Raw genomic sequence first — 17,900 nt, forward strand, 5'->3', positions numbered from 1 at the left:
TTTGATTTTATTTATTTATTTTTGTTTTAATAGTTGAGAGTTTACAGAGAATGGAGATGTGAAGGCAGGCACAGCAAAGCTGCCATGAAGGTTGGGCACACATTAAAGTTGCTTGTGTTTTTAATTGAACATTCTAGCAGGTACTACACAGGTTGCATGGTATCAAGTGATGTCCTTCCATATCACTATTGCAGTATGCTTTGCAATAGGGATCCCCTGCCAAGGGCAGCCCAGCATCTGGCCAATATAACAAAGCCTTTTGGTTGTAAAGTGTATGCTGTATGTCACACTTTTGTGCTCCCTGCGCATGGTATAGGGCATAAAGGTGACATCCAGACATACCATCCTCAGAACTTCTTTGCCGCCAGTCCGAACGCATCTTTGATTGTCTGTCTCAGCGCTTGTTCATCTGCTGGTTTCTACTGCATTCAGATGAGTGCCCCGTTGGGTTTTTTTTTTTTTTGGTTATGCTATACGTTTGATTGTATTTGGTTGTTGGATTTCATGTCATCCAGAAAGGGGAAATGGCAGTGCAGGAGACAGATTCCCCATAAAGATCATCATGAGCAGTGTTTGTTCTGTTTAGTGATCTCCCACGACCGTACATCTTGTGAGATTTATCAGTTCTTTGTCCCCAGGACATTGGGGAGTTGGCTTTCTTCCCTTGTGAGTTACTTTGAAAACCAATTACTTAAATTGCTGGCTTAAGGATACCATGGAAGGATCTTCCCAGCCCAATGGCCATCCATCCATGATGAAAAAGCTCAATAATGTCTTATCTGATTCTTTGGCTGTACCACCTCCACCCGACATCTCTCTAGAAGCTGATGAAAGCCTGGAGGATCATCTGGTTTCCTTCTGGGATTCCTGTACAATGACCACTTTGGAAGCTGACATGGACCCGACACCACTCACATCCATGGAGGTTTTGCAGACATGCGCCTCAGATGTACAAGGGGAACTATGGCTAGTTATTACTGAAGTGCCTAGGGGGTGTTCCTAAAATTTTAAATAGAGAAGAGGTTCTGACTACCATTATTGAGTGCTGTCAGGGGTCAGAGACTCCAGAATTCTTTAAGGCTGACATCCCACTCAGAAAGAAGGAAAAAGCTAAACATATTTCAATTGCTCCAAAAGATGCTTTGAGTGAATGGCGAAAATTCACTCAAGGCTTGTTTAATCCCCTTGTGGCTCTCAAGCTTCCACCGTGTCTTTCTGTTCCTTTTCCCCCTGGTTTTCTGCCCCTCTTAAGAGATCTAGGAAGCAGTGTTCTTCTGAGGAGGATGCTGATGATTCTGAAAAAGAATCCCTGACTTATTCCTTCCAGATTCATTCACCACTTGACTATAGTTATGAGGAAAAAGAGCCTCTCAATCCTGACTCTCTCCTTTAGAGGAGATTTATTTTGGTGATATTGTTTCTAGAATGATGGAATTTTTCAAATGGGACTGTGCTCAGGTGTCTGATGTTTGGAAGAGGTACTATGAGTTTCTACAAATGGAGTCTCCTAGGCACTCTGCTGTTCCTCCTCTTCTTGCAGCCTTTCTGGATGCCTTTCCCACTGCTTCCCAACCACATGCCCCCAAAAAATCTGATAGGTTTTATAAAGTGCCTGAGGGCTGCAAGTTTCTTTGTAAGTGCCCTTCGGATGGACCCCTCGCTGGTGTCAGTGGCTTCGGATAAGCCTTCCAAATTGTTGCCTTCCATTAAATTGTTGCCATCTGATAAGGACAGCAGAACCATGGAGAGAGTGGGTAAGAAGGTGTATGTCTGTTACCTTAGCCTTTAGTGCTATTAACTGTCAGACACGGATTCCATACATTTGGTCGAATTGCACTTAGTCGAAAATTATTCCAGGCATTTCACTTCACTGAAAGCTCACTTGACTGAAAGCTCACTTGGTCAAAAATGGAATATAGCCCCTGCCCCACTGCAGTGCAACCCTGGAGTGAGAATATTAAATAAGGGGGGTATGGGGGGGGCGTAGCCCCCCACATTAGGCCAATAGTTTTTACTAAAGATATATATATCAGTGCATTTCTAATGGATATAACTTCTTATAATAGTGAACACATTGAAATGATGTAGGGGGCTATGCCCCCATTGTGGAGGACTATGCCCCCACACACACCCTTATTTAATATTCTCACTCCAGGGTTGCACTGCAGTGGGGCAGGGGCTATATTCCATTTTCGACCAAATGAGCTTTCAGTCAAGTGATCTTTCAGTAAAGTGCAATGCCTGGTATCATTTGTAATTCGACCAAATGTATGGAATCCGTCAGACACACATGATTAGGTCCATTTTGGCTCTTCTCTCTCAAGCCTTGTCAGGCTATTTCTGATATTGCTGATTCTGAGGGGAAGGCCTTTGCTTTTGCTTTGCTTGGGACATCCTTCCAATAGCTCATCATTCTATAAAATGCAGCTATGATGCAGCTGATGCTCCATCTAGGGATGCTGCTTTTGCAGAGTTGTTTAAGTCCACGCAAGAAAAGGGCAAGGCCTTACAAGAGTTGAAGCATATTTTTGTTTCCCCTGTGCCTAAGTTTCAGAAGAATTATCCTTATAAGCCAGCCTTTGTTCGTAGACAGTCTCGCCCTCCCTCCAAAGTTGAAAAGGGTGGTAGAAGGTTTACTCCTGCCAGGCTACCTAAACTCCTACTCAGAAACCTCCTTTTCCTGACAAACCAGGTGCTGTCTGACTGTCCTGTTCTTCTCACATTCCTCTTTCTCTGTGTTTTTCCCTGTCCCTTCATATTTGGGTAAAGATCATGCAAGACTCATGGGTTCTTTCCATAATTTTGCAGGGTTATTACATGGTTTGAAAATCTTTTTGAGTCTTCCTCAGCCTTTTCAGGAACAACTGTCCTTTTTTCCAGAGGTGCTTCAGGTCCTGTTGGCTCAAGAAACAATTCATTAAGTTATAACTCCTCAGAGGAGGAAGGGGATTTTACTCCAAAATATTCATGGTCTCCAGGAAAGAAGGCGCCTGGAGATCCATTTTGGATCTGTTTCAGCTAAACACCTTTTTGAAAGTCCCTTCCTTTCAGAAGCTGTCCCTTCAAACCTTGTTTCCTGTGCTGCTTCCTCAGGTGTTTCTAGTTTCCCTGAATCTCTAGGATGCTTACCTATGCATTCCTATTCACCCCCTTTTCAGGAAGTTTTTACATTTTTCAGTTGCTTCCTGGCATTTTTAATTCTCTGCTTTTCCCTTTGGGCTCTTTACTGCCACAAGAGTCCACCAAATGCCTCATTTCTGTGATTGCTTTCTGCAGGCTGAGCTGGGGGGGGGGGGGTACAGGTCACAGGTCTTTCCATTTCCAGATGACCTGCTTATCTAAGCCTCCTCTCAAGAAATCTTACTTCTGCATCTACACTTTACCATTTCTCTCTTGTAAAGCCTGCGATTTACAGTAAATTTCTGCAAATCATTCCTGACTCCTTCTCAGGATCATGTTTTTTCTGAGTTGCAGGATGCAGACTGTTCCAATGCTGGCATCCCTTTCTCCTCTCAAGGCCTTAACTCTGATTGCTTTCTTTCAATCCTTTCTTCCTCTGACTCCAGTCACAGCCAGAGGGTTTCTGAGGGCTCTGGGTTACATGGCTTCCACCATTCTTATACTCCCTCTAGTCAAACTCCACATGAGAAAGGTTCAGTGGTTCCTGAAGTCAGTTTTGCATCAGCATTCTCATCCTTTAAATTTTTCAGTACATCCTCTTCCGTGCCTCAAGCTTGAACTTCAGTGGTGGATTCATCAGTTTTCCTTCATTTCCTTCAACCCAGGATTTTCTTTTCAAGCTCCAGTCCCCTTTCAGGAACTTTTCACAGATGCTTCAGATGTGAGATTGTGGACATCCTTCAGCCCTCTGAAGGTACAGGGCCTTTGGTCGCTTTGACAAAAGAAAGACCACATCTATGTCAAAGAGATGAGAGCTCTTCTGCTGGCTTTTCAGGCTTTTCTTTCTCTTTCTTCCAGAGCCTTCCAAGATTCTCACAGACACCACCACAGTGATGTGATGTGTCAACAAGCAAGGGGGACAAGGTCTTGCCTGCTAAGCAGGTTAGCTCTTCAGGTTTGGGAGCTGGCTATCTAGTATCAGGTGACCCTTCAGGCAACTTACATTCTGTCATATCAGAACATAGCAGCAGATTCTCTGAGCAGATCCATAACACTATCCCAGTAGTGGAAGCTTCACAGGGATGAGTTTCTGGATATTGTCCACCAGTTGGGTACTCAAGTACTTCTATTTGCCTCCCCTCTAAACAGATAGCTTCCTGTTTTTTGTGCCAGAGTCCTGTGCCCTCTGGCTTAGAAGATGAACTCCCTCTGTTTTTCTTGAAAGGGGATGTTTCTTTATGCCTTCCCTCCCCTTCCTTTCATTCCAGTAATCCTGTTTGAGATGAAACAGAATTCTTTAAAAATCTTGCTGGTGACGCCCTTTTAGCACAGACAGCATTGGCTCCCACTTCTGAATCTTGCCAAGGGCAGTCATCACAAATTAGCTCACAGGGTGGACCTACTCACACAAGACAAGGGATCTGTCATCCATCTCCACCTGTCCACTCTTCAGCTGACATTGTGGATGATTGAGTTTTGATCCCCTACATACCTTTTTCCAAGGACATGCTTTGGGTCCTGCAGGAGGCTAGGAAACCCTGTAATAGGAAATCTTACTTATCCAAACAGAAGAGGTTTTCTGTTTGGCATCTTTCTTGTAACCTCAGTCCACTTACTGTGGATGTTCCCTTGGTTCTCTCTCATTTATGTGAATTTCTCAATGCTGGGTTGGCATATTCTTGTTAAGGCCCACCTTTCAGCTATCTCTGCTTGTGTGCCATTGATTCTCCTTTTATCTTCTAGATTTGAGGCTAAACATTTTTTAAAGACATCCATCACATTAAGCCTCAGAGGAAGCCTGCCCTTCCTTCCTGGAACCTTAATTTTGTTTTAGAAAAATTGACTCTGGCTTCTTTTGAGCCTGCTGCTTCAGGTTCATTACAACATTGTTCTTTGAATTCTGTTCTTCTTTTGGCCCTTACTTCTGCCAGACAGGTGTCTGAGCTGTAAGCCCTTTTGGCCGTTCCTCCTGTTTTAGTTTTCCATAAGGACAGGGTGTCCCTTTGTACTAATCCTTCTTTTATGACCAAGGCGTTTAATAAGTTGTGTCTTAATCAGTGTATTCATTTGCCCACTTGTTTTCTCCTCTCCGCAGTCGGCTAGTGAGAATGTTTTACACACCTTGCATTTGCATAGAAATCTCAGGTATTATTCGGATAAAACTAAAGCTTTTCATAAATCTGAACAGCTTTTTTATTTATTTTCATCCTGGGTCATTAGCTTTGGCTGTTCCCAAGCAAACCATTTCTAAAGCCATTTTGTTTTGCTATTCTTTTCATGGGAATAGCCTTCTTTGCTCTGTTAAGGCTCATTCCATTAGGGCTGTGGCTTCTTCTGGTGCTTTTTTCAACAGTTTGGATAATAATTCTATTCTTAACGCAGCAACATGGACTTCTGTGCATACCTTTACTAATCACTATACGTTTGATGGGATTTTTAGGGTCAGAGCTAGCTTTGCCAGGGCCATACTTCTTGGCTTCCTAGAGAGCTCTGCTGGCCCTTCCTCTTCCAAATCTTCTTCCTTTTTGCACTCTCCCTGTTGTAAAGAATACTGCAATAGTGATATGGAAGGACAATGTACAGTTATGTAAAATCTTATCATAACAGTAGATGTCCTTCTTTTCACTGTTGCAGTATTCGCTCCATCCTCCCTACCTTCCCCTGATCCTTTTTCCTTCTCGGTGTGCTTGTTACCTCCTATTATCCTTGGACTGTCATTCCTACTGGTGCTTTTCATTTCTGAGGATGGTACATCCAGATGTCACCTTTATGCCCAATGCCATGTGCTGAGAGCATATGTGTGACATACAGCATACCCTTTACAACCAAAAGGCTTTGGTATACTCGATGGACGTCGGGCTGCATTGGCAGGGGATCCTTATTGTAAAGAATACTGCAGCAGTGAAAGGACATCTTCTGTTATGGTAAGATTTTACACAACTGTACTTTAGAAGTGAATAGTGTTCATTTTCAAGTTTGTCATCCTGTTGTGTAGAGATGTAATTCATAGTTCAAAATTTTTTTTTTTTAATGAAAATTTGCCAGTTGATCTTTCATTCATAGAGCTTGCAGAAGCCAATGGAATATTTTGTTCTTTTGAAGAAAAGGTGGTCACTGCTCCCACTTGGAAGTCTCTCACTCCAAGGCATTTTAGTCAAAAATTAAAAGCTGTGACTTCAGAAAATGTTCTCCCTCATTTTGAGCAGAATAGCTAAGAAACTTTTCTATAAGGTACAGTGAGGAAACTTTGGATGTAAGTAATAGTTTTACTTTTTTACAAGTACAAAAAAGACAAAATAGTAGCAATAAGGGAGAAATTTGAATAGTTATAAACTCAGAAAAAAAAACTTTTACTTGCGCATCATTTTTTTTCTGTACAAATAAAAGTGTCACCAAGGTAAAGAATAGAGTCTGACATTGAATTAGGTGATTTTCATGCTTTATTAATAAGAGGCAGAATATTTTGTGGTATAAAAATAATCAGAGAAGGAAAAAGCATTTAAGAGAAGTAGAAGTGACCTTGAGAATGTATGCAGGGCAAGCAAATTTGCAAAGGAACTAGCAGGCGGCATGGAAGTATGTTAGATAAAATGCGAGTCAGATAATGAAGTAAAAATGAAGCTTGGGAAGAAAATGTGCAATAGTTATAATGGAATCATACCAAAATACACAAGGTTAGAGATTCTGTCTCTTAAGAATATTGAAAAATCTTACCACCCTCCTTTGCTTGGCTGACCTCTCCATCCAAATTTTGCAAGTAGACCAGAGGATTTTCTTGTAAATCTGGCAAATGTATAAGTGCATAATTTATATATTTTTTTATTGTGTTTTTTTTTTTAGTTTCAGTGTGTGCCTGCTTAGCCTATGGGTTCCAGCTGGGGGCACCCTGAGAATGGACACGCCTCCCTAGTTTGGCACACGCTGTCATAATGTGCAATGATTAAAGGCTTATCTTTCTCTGAGTGTGGAAGTTAGAGAAAGCTTTGGATTTTTCCAAGCTAGAGATCTGAGAAGAGGGAAGTCCCAGTAGCTGTCCACTGCAAAAGGCCTTCTTGCAGATCACATGGCATGTTAAATACCTGTATGTTACATTCCTTGCTTGATTACATCTTTGAAGAGTTCCCTTTATGGTGAAATATTGGAAAATATGAGAGCAGGCTCAGCTGAAATATGCATTTTTATATTTGTTAAAACCATATAAATGAACTTGTTTGTTTTAAACCCTTTCCAGCCATAACCCAGGTCACAGCAACAATGTAAGCACAACATATGCAGTCTGTTTACAGCAACCAGTTAACTGTCATCTTTTTGGCTGTTAAAGAAAAAAAAACAGAGCAGGTGCAGAAAACCCACAGCATAATACGAGGTCAGGATAGAACTGATAAATATTAGCCTGCTGAAAAGGTGCAGCCTGCAAGTATAGGGTTTAAATGAATGATAAGGCACTGCTGGGTGAAACCTTTTTGCAGATCTGAATTTATTGCATGTACATATATAACAGCTTTTCTGTACTTTCCTTGTTACCAGCTGTAGTACAGATATAGCTAAGAAAGGGCTGCCTTATAGAGATAGTGTAGCCATATTTACAATTGTCAGTTGGTTTTATCATGTTGTGGTATAAGTATGTTTTCCCTACTGGGAATTTGCATGTGCAAGCTGCTTGCAGTCTTAGAATCTTGTTAATCTCTTTTTTCAGATGACTCAGCAAATGACAGGAATGAATTTCTATGGAAGCACTGGAATGATGGGATATGGACAGCCAATAGGAGGTGGAGCCACTTCTGGAACCACTCAATCCCTCAGCAGTGAAATATGGAAATGAAAATGGGAATAGAAAAGGTTTACTTCATACCTGTTCCATAAGACGTTTGGGCTGTTTCAGCCTAACCATGCTTTCATTAATGCAGTCCACCGTTGGCCTTTTCCAGTTATTATAACAGAGAAACCTCAGCAACTAGGACATTTGCTTTGGATTAAACTGAAGCATTCTTCACCATCTTCAACATAATGAAAAAGCAAATAAGGTTCTATCAATGCAATTTTCAAGATAGTTTGTTGAATTATTAATTAATGGAGATTTTGTTTATGCCTCTGAAATCACATAACTGATTCTGTAAAAGATCCATCCAAACAGTACAAAGAAAGGTGTATACTTGATATGGGGTTTTGGCCCAGTGTAAGATGTTTGTGTGACATTATGCTCTTAAACAGTGTTGTTAGATTATAGTTTTGCCAAGTATTGTTTTCCTTCAGTTTACTCTGCTAATTGAGGTTCCACTGTGACAACTGGATTGTTTTTTCTCTGCCAAAGTCTTGTCAGCACTCTAGGTAAAATGAGGGTCCTCAAATTGCGGGTCAGGAACCATGTATTGAATGTAAAGTTTGCACTTCTTAAAGTGTCTTATTGTATTGCTTCTTTTTTTTTTTTTTTTTTTTTTACAGTTTACCTCTAAATTACATGTGTTACGTTTAGTACAGACTTCCCTGTGTTTTTAAACTACTTCATTTAAGTAAAAATGTATATATTTATATAGTCTTTTATTTCTGGCTGATTCTAAATTGACAGTTACAATTTCAGGAGTGTAGGGTTCACTTGAAGGTGTATATAGCTAGGTTGACAATTGCGGGTAATAAAATCTTTTAGGAAATGAAGCAAGATAAGCACAATGCTCCTGAGGTTTTTACTGACTATGTATGAATTTTTACGTGGTAAGCTCAAAACTTTATTTTTTTTTTTTTTTTTTTTTGATAACACATTGTCCATCTTTCTCTGTTTTTTTTTTTATTATTTTAAATTCAAACAAGGTGACTCCTGCTTTAAAAATATATGCTCTGGCACCATCTCTTAGCCAGTCAAAAATGAGCATTCCATTGTACTACGAACTAATTCCTGTAATAAATTAGTGTCTTGTTGGCTTCTAACAAAACCTATGGTGACAGGCAGAATCATTTGTCATTCGGCATGTTAACTGTAGATGTCTTCTGTGTTTGACAGAGTTTAGAAATATAATGAAATTTTCCATTGCTCTCATATATTGTATATAAGATTCTTTAATAAAGATGTGAACATATTTCTCATTAATTTTATATGTTTCTGTGTGTAATATCAGTGGTTATTTGGTCTTAATCTGTTTTTATCATACTGACTGTATTTTTAACATGCAAATGGTAATGACATTATCTTTATATATTTGTTCTTGTGGATGGGGGTCTAACTTTGGGTAAAACTCATGCTAGTCCATCCAATGTAACAGTAGGACTAACAGTGGCAGACATAAGGACTGCTCGGTTGTAAAATTTTCCCAGGCTGCCCAACATCCACCCCACCCCTCGTCCCATATTTCTCCCCTATGCTAAGCCTCTCCAGATTTTCATTTGCACTGCTATAGTTCACTTGAGGAAAAGAACCCAAGACTGCTTTTAATAATTTTGGCAAAATCTCCTTGTGGGTTGACAAAGTAGTATATTTCTAGGTTGCTTCTTTGTTGCTAGCTTTCTGACCTCAGTCTGCGAAGTGGAGTGTCTCCCTTTTTCTGAGATTTTTCTCTCAAAATATATTCTTCTTCTTTGGACCTAGGAGCCCCTTCTCAGTACTGCACTAAAGTTGCTTTCTTAGAAAGTAAATGAATCCTATCCCCCTCACCTCCCACCCCCAAGTTTAACATTATATAAGTTTTTTTCTTACTGCTTTGCATTTTTGTCTCATGCTTTCTCTTCTTTCATTTGTTTGCCCACCCATTTTTCTTGCAACAGCAGACCAATTCTTTCACAAATGTACTTATGTGAGTATCTTTTCCAAACACCATCACTATGCTAGTCTGTATTGATTGAGTGAAAAGTACTACATGCACATGCTCTATTTTTACATAATTCTCTAAATATTCACTAATGAGAACTAAGCAGCATATAGAGACCAGCTGGCTTAATGGTTAAGGTCATTGCCTCCCATGCCCAAGGTACAAGGTTCGATCCTGTCCTCCAACCAATGCCTGTTTGGAGTTTGCGTGTTCTCCCTGTGTCTCTGTGAGGTCTCTCCCATGTCCGAAAAATATGCTGAGTGTTTCAATCTCAAACTCACCAATGACTGGAGCTGTGGACAGTAGCACAGACTTTACATGGTGCCTTATAAGGGAAAGAGTTGTACAGACCAACCACCTTGGGGATCTAGTGTGGTGCACAGTATCCTCAATATAGAAGAACACTGATCACAGTCTGCACGCTGTGGCAGGGCGAGCCACTCTACAGTGTCAAATATGACTCTAAGTGATTCAGTCATGCTGACTAAAGTCACCAAATGTGGGCATGGATAGTTACCTGTGATAAATGGGTTGAAGACCTGGCGTAGTCTGACCCATGCCAGAGACCCTTGCAAATGGTGGGAGGGTTATATGTGCCCCTATTGTCCAGTGTGTGCCTGCCATAAAGCCCAGCAGCTCTGGGTCAATAAGCTGCTGGCTGGCCGGTGTCTAGTTGCCCAGCTTGGGTTACCTGGGATAGCTCTGTTGAGCGAAAGCTGGACATAAAACCAAACAACCTGCCAAACATGAACCGAGAATTGCTACACGTAATGTAGGTTCACTGACAGGATGCAGCTTGGAAGTGGATGACATGATGATACGGAGGAGGCTGGACATCCTATATATCCAAGAGACGAGATGGAAGGGCAGTGTAGCAAAGCCACTTGGCTTGGGATCCATACTCTACTTTTCAGGTGGGGAATTGTGGTGAGAGAGAAGCTTCAGAAGGCAGTGAGGGATATCATTAGAATTAATGACAGACTTATGGCAATCATACTCCATTGTAATGATAGGGCAGTATTAATATTCTCAGCCTATGCCCCACAGCAGGGTTGTGATAGTGAGGAAAAGATTGCATTCAGACAGCAGTTGCAGGACCTACTAGATAAAGCAGGACAACATGAATTGGTGTTGATAATGGGTGAATTGAGTGCACATATTGGGACAGAACAAGATATGAGGACTGCCTTGGTCCACATGGGTAGGGCAACAGGAATAAAAAAGGAGAGGCCACTCTGTACTTCTCTCTGGCAAATGGCTTGATAGTAGCCAACACACGGTTCAGAAAGAGAGACAGTCACAAGATCACATACAAGAGTAGCCAATATGTAACTCAGGTAAACTTCCTCCTAGTAAGGAAAAGGCACTGGGGTAGAATCCATGATTACAAAGTCATCCCCAGTAAAACACTCGGCCAACAGCATAAACCACCAGTTGCCACAATCAGCTGCAGCCAGTGGTCAGAGAAGGCTCTAAAGTCAACAGAGACCAGGGTGAAGACCTGGAAGTTGACTGGAGAGAAAGTACAACAGTTAAAGGAATTACTCAGGGCTCTAGCCCCCCAAGAAGAGGAGGAAATAGGAGGAGTTGAAGAAGAGTGGCAGCATCTAAAAGCATCATGTGTTAGGACTACAGAAAAAGATATGTATTCGAGCCAGGTATGATAATAAGGGACATAAGAAAAGCTGGTGCTGGAATGCAGAAGTCCAGGAACTCAACAAAAGAAAGAAGGAGTGCAGGAAGAAGTAGGAGATAGAAAAGACTGACCAGGCTAAGAAGGACTACTTGTTGGCTAACAAAGAAGCAAGTTGCATTAGCAAAGAATAGGGCATCGGAGGCACTCTACCAACCAAGTGACTCAGTAAGGGGCACAAAGAAACTATATCAGGTTGCAAGGCAAAGATAGAGAAGATAGTCAGACACCCTTCATAAGGGACGCCAGCAACAACATGCTCACCAGTCCACAGGACATCAAAGGCAGATGGAATGAGTATTTCCAGTGGCTTCTGAATGAAGGAAACCCCACAGACGCTGTACTGTCCCAGAAACCGCCTACGATGAGAGGAGAAGAAGAGGACCCCACCTTAGAAGAAATAAGAACAGCACTAAGCAAGATGAAGTCAGGGAAAGCAACATATTCAGATGAGGTCACAGCATATATGATAAAGATGCTGGGTGAGAGAGGGGAGAAATGGCTCCTGAGGGTACTAATAGCAGTGTGGAGAGAAAGGCGTATCCCAGATGACTGGAGAATAAGCATACTTATGCCAGTGTAAAAGAACAGAGGGGACATCCACAACTGTGGGCAGTACAGAGGCATCAAACTCCTACCACACTGCATGAAAGTTCTGGATAGGGTGATTGATAAATGGATATGCATAGTAGAATGTAAGATGGGAGGTGAGCAGTTCAGATTCAGATCAGGATGCAGCACAATGTTTGCATTGAGACAGATACTTGAGAAGAAGCTAGAGAGATGAGGAGAGTCTGTAACTGGGCATTCCTAGACTTGGAAAAAGCATATGACAAGGTCCCAAGAAAGCTAATATGGGTAGTACTGCTGTGGTTTGAAGTCCCAGAAACACTGGCAGAATTAGTGCAGGCTATGTGCAAGGACCCAGTGACTCAAGTACGAACAGTGTTTGGCCTCACAGAGGGGTTCCCAGTGGGAGTGGATGTACACCAGGGTTCAACTCTGAGCCCACTGCTGTTCATACTGGTGGACTACATTAGCAAGCAGGTTGGAGGGGACAGATCAACAAAGCTGCTGTATGGAGATGATGTGGCAGTACAGGCAGACTGTGAGCTAGAACTTCAGTAAATGATAGGAAAATGGAATGCAAATCTGAAGGCACATGGGATGAAACTAAACACAGATAGGATGGTGGTAATGGCAGCAATTTGGGGAAATCAGAAGAAGCTGAAAATAAAGAAAAAAGGGAAGATAATGGAACAGATAAACAGCTTCATGTATCTGGGAGGGGTGGTTGAGGAGAAAGGTAGTCTGAATGAAGAGGTCAAAGCTAGAATCAGGAGGCTGCAACCAACGGGCATAGAGACTCAGGTGTAGTCAATGACAGAAGAATGCCAAAGAAGCTGAAAAGTAAGTTGTACAAGACAGTGGTGCGACCAGTAATACTGTATGGTACAGAAACCTGGGCAGTATAGGCAGAAATGTTCAAGAAGCTAGAGGTGCTAGAAATGAAGTGTCTGAGAAAAGTGGTAGGATGCACACTGTGGGACAGATGAAAAAAGTAGGACATAAGAGCAGAATCCAGAGTAGCTACAATTGCAAAAAAGATCAAAGAGAACAGATTACGGTGGTTTGGGCACATGTGTAGAACAGCAGAAGACAATCTGGTGAGGAAGATTGGGACAGACAGGAAAAAGTTAAGAGGAAGCGAGGACATCCAGCAAAGAAGTGGATGGATTGTGAGAAGATCTGTGACGGTCAGGCATGAGTGCTGAAGGCAGGAGTGTGGCACTGAGATGAGAGAGAGTTGGTGACAGTTAACATGATACCCTGAACGCATGTAGAAAAAATGGTAAAAAGGGGGCTGATGATAATGAGTAAGGAGCATATGTTCTTACATTCACTGCTGCAGTATTAACATATGGGATTTACTGCCGTGGAAGCCCAATGTCCGGCCAGTCTATGAAAGACTCTTTTGCTTTAAAGTTATGTTGGATGTCACCCAAATGCTCTTTGCATAGCGTAGGGCATAAAGTTGACGTTCAGGCCTACCATAGTCAGAACTTCTTTGCCACCAGTCCGAACATATCTTTTCACTGTCAGTCTATTTTCCTGCATACGTTTTCTGCCAGTTGAACACATTTTCGTTATCCAGTTACTACCTACACCTGTTTGCTGACTTCTTTGCAGTTGCAAATAAGTGCCCCCATTGTGGTTTTTGTTTTTTCTTGTCTTAATTTGTGCTCCTTGGGGCTGATGTCATCCAGTAAGGGTAAATGCCAGTGTGGAAGACAGATTCCCTATAAAGACCGCCACAGTAAGTGTCTTTTTTGTCTAGGAACTTTTCATAACCATATGTCTTGTTCAGTTTGTCAGGCATTTGTCCTGAAAATCCTACAAAGTAGACTTTCTTCCTTTTCCTTGTAACTTGAGAACTAGCGTCTTAAGGTTCTCACTAAAGATACAATGGAAGGAATCTCTCACCCAGAGGGTCAGCCGTTAGGGAAGAAGGTGAAAAAGATACAACCGGAATCTTCCACAGTCCAGCCTCTGCCAGATATTTCTCCCAAGGTTGTTACAAACCTGGAGGCTCGCCCAGCTGGGTTGTCATATTTCTCTGCTGTGACCTTGTTGGAGGCCAGTGAGGATCTGACTGGCAGCACATCTGAAGAGGCTTTGCAGGCATCTGTCTCGGACATTCAGGGGGAACCACGGTTGATTTTTTCCCAAGGGACCCAGGGCGTTCCTACTACAGTTCTGAACTGTCATACTAGGTCTGAGTCTTCTCAGTTTTTTGTCATTCCCTTAAAAGAGAAACAAAACTTTCTGCTCCTAAGGATCCACAAAGTGATTGGCAGGCCTTTACTCATGGGCTATTTACTGTTTTAATATCCTTAAAGCCTTCTCAAGGGGTTTTGGTTCTTGCTCCTCCTTGGCCTCTACTCTCCACAAAAGGCTTAGAGAACAGGATTCTTCTCAGTATGAGTCAAATTCTGATGTTGAATCACTGACTTATTCTACTCAAATGACTTCTCATTTGGACTATGGGTTAGAAGAGGAGGAATCTTTCCTTTAGGGGCACGATCTCTAGAGTGATGGATTTTTTAAGTGGGATTGTGCTCAGGTCTCTGATATCCATAAGAGGTATTATGAGCTGCTGTAGTTGGAATTGCCTAAGCCTGCAACTATTCCTCCTGTTTTGGCTGCCTTGCAGGATGCTTTTTCCAGTGCCTCTCAAGTGCCTGATTCTCTGCCCCCTGCTCCCAAGAAACCTGACAAGTTTTATAGGCTACTTGAGGATTGTTGCTCTTTATATAAATGTCCTGCTGCTGACCCCTCTGCAGTGTCTGTAGCCTCTAATAGGTTGTCTCATTTGCTTCCTTTGCCCAGGTTGCCTTCTGACAAGGACAGCAGACCTGTGAAAAGGCTGGGTAAGAAGATTTACACTCATGCTACCATAGCTTTTAGGACTATTAATTACCAGAGACACATATCTAGATATGTGTTGGTTAGTCTTTCTCAGGCCTGTCAATGTATTTCTGATTTTCCAGACTCAGTGCAAAACTTCTGTTCTTTTCTTTCTAGGGACTTCCTCTCAAGTTGTTCTTCATTCTTTTAAATGTAGTTATGATATGGCAGATGCCCCTTCTAGAGCTGCTGTTTTTGGTTCAGTGATGAGGGGGTATTTTTTGCTTAGGCTTCAGTCTCTACCTGATGATATTAAGGCTAAGTTGATGGATGCTTCTCTGGATTCTAAGCTTTTGTTTGGGGAAGCTGCTGTTGGTTTGTTTAAGTCCCTTCAGAGTAAGGGTAAGTCCTTACAGGAGCTCAGATGTGTTTGTTTCTCTTGTGTCTAAATTTCAGAGAAACTACCCTGCTAAGCCTGCCTTTGTTCTTAGGCAATCTCCAAAATGACAAAAAATACACCAAACCCACAGACATTGCCAACATCCTAGCTGACAGGTTCAGTGCAAACTTCTCCCTCCCCCTCCCCACCAAAAGGGCAAATATCTATCCCAGCAGAGTGCTGCCCCCCTGACATCTCAGATGCTCAGTTAAGAGCCGCCCTCTCCAAAGCAAAAAACACAGCATCAGTGGGACCAGACGGTGTCCCAGGCTGCATCCTACATGAACTCCAAGAAGAGCTAAACCCAAACATAAAACTACTGTTCAGTCTCAGCCTTACTACAGGATATGTACCCAAAGAGTGGCGTACAACAACGGTGGTCCCTCTACACAAAGGTGGTGCCTCAACGGATCCTGGAAACTATCGCCCCATAAGCCTGACTAGCTTGGTCTGCAAAGCTATGGAAAGGATTATCATGGACCTTATAAATAAAGATATTGGGGACCTACAGACACTGGATCCTACCCAGTTCGGCTTTGTTAAGGGCAGATCCTGCCTCTTAAACCTGGTCGATTTCTTTGAAACAGTCACCAAGGCCATTGACGAGGGGAAGGTAGTCCACACAGCCTACCTGGACCTCGCAAAAGCCTTCGATACAATACCCCACTCGGGCATTATAGATAAGCTCACCAGCTTAAATATAAACCCCTATGTCACTAGATGGGTTGCAAACTGGCTCAAGGACAGAACCCACATGGTTAGAATTGCTGGAGCCATGTCAGTCTCCAAACCAGTTACAAGTGGCGTCCCACAAGGCTCAGTCCTGGGACCTCTCTTGTTCGGTATATATTTCTCAGAGGTACAGGCCAACACGGAAGGACTGTGACTGACCAAGTTCGCAGATGACTGCAAACAGGGCGCCATAATCGACTCTCCAGCCGACACAAGCATTCTCCAAAAGGGCCTCATAGAAACAGACAACTGGTGCCAGAGCCATGAAGAAACTCCAGCTCTACTCAGTGACATACCGCCTGCTCAGAGGCGATCTGTGCCTGATGTATAAAGCCATGTCTAACCCGGAATTAATGGACATGCTGCACCTCAGAAAATCCAAATCCCATCGAGCTCTGGCTCGAGACTTGAACCTCAGCACTGAAATAAATAGGACATGCTGGAGGGACAGATTCATAACCCAGAGGCTCCCTTCACTCTGGAATAAAATCCCAGTCCAGGTTAGGCAGAGTCCCTCATTGACTCTCTTCAAGAGGAATCTTGATGAGTGGATGGGTATCGTAGGTTTACCCCGGGTATCACTTCTGTGTCACTGTTAGACAGAGGCACAGTATACTAACCTCGAAAAAGGGCATAGCAAAATTAATTTAAAATGGGTGGCAAAAGTCAAACACACTCTGGCTAGGCTTATAAATGCCCTAGGGCAGATAGCCTAGTATGAACCTATGAATCCCGCCCTTCTACTAAAGTCCTTACTTGGACGACCTGTTGATTCAGGCGGCCTCTCCAGAGACCCTTCTTCAGAGTCTGGAGTTCACTATAAATTTCAAAAAGTCTTCTCTGACTCCTCAGCACCATGTTTTCTGGGTTGCAGGATTCAAGTTGTGCCTATGCTGGCTTCCCTGCTCACTTGAAAGGCCTTAATTCTCAATCTGATGTTGTCATTCTTCATTTTATCCTTGACAGATGGGTTCGGTTTTGATATCTGAACCAACTCAGCAGTTACTACAGCTCACTCCAGCCAAAACCTCTCTAGCTTTACTTCTGCCCACAATTCCTGTGTCTCTCAATTACCTCAGATCTCATTTGACTCTCCAAAATGGTCACATTAAGCTACTACTCTCGACCTCAGTGGGTTTAATTAAAATTCTTTTGTCCATTTCTTCAGTCATCATCTATCTTGTTTAATTCCTTTTCCTTATACTTAGTGCAATCCTTTAAGTATCATGATTGATGCTCTTTCCATTAGACTTTTGTGTATTTCTGGCTATCATTGTTCATAGTCCCCCCCACTCGTAGTTTTTATCCCTTTTCCATTCACGCTTGTGTACTACATTGACTATCGTTGCTGATGATCCTTTTCTCCACTTTTCTCTACATTATATATATATATATATATATATATATATATATATATATATATATATATATATATACAATCTATATATATATCAATCTGTATATATATATATATATATATATATATATATATATATATATAATACATTATCATTTTCCTTTACCTGTTCTTTCCCTTCTGTAGTGTTGGCTAGTTTCTAGTTTCTTCCACTTTGTGGACATGGCTGAAAATGGTAAGGGCTCCTATGGTTTCAGAACATGCCAGAAGTGTGGCCATACAATACCAGCATCATATTTTCACTCTCTGTGTATATTTTCTGGGAGCACTCCATCTACAAGACTGCAACATTTA

At 42.0% G+C, this 17,900-nt stretch overlaps 1 protein-coding gene across 1 annotated transcript in view; it reads left to right on the top strand.

Annotated features, from left to right (window-relative positions):
• Positions 1-9,202, top strand: part of SMAP2 (small ArfGAP2) — a 976,618-nt gene extending 967,416 nt beyond the window's left edge. The window contains exon 10 of the mRNA XM_044059966.1: positions 7,817-9,202. Within this exon, the coding sequence (XP_043915901.1) occupies positions 7,817-7,942 (126 nt within the window). The 3' untranslated portion in view covers positions 7,943-9,202. The remainder of the gene's footprint in view (positions 1-7,816) is intronic.
• Positions 9,203-17,900: the final 8,698 nt, after the last annotated feature.

The sequence above is a fragment of the Protopterus annectens genome, chromosome 1.part2 (genome assembly GCF_019279795.1).
Source record: "Protopterus annectens isolate FY-2018-M chromosome 1.part2, PAN1.0, whole genome shotgun sequence".
NCBI classification, from domain to species: Eukaryota; Metazoa; Chordata; order Ceratodontiformes; family Protopteridae; genus Protopterus; species Protopterus annectens.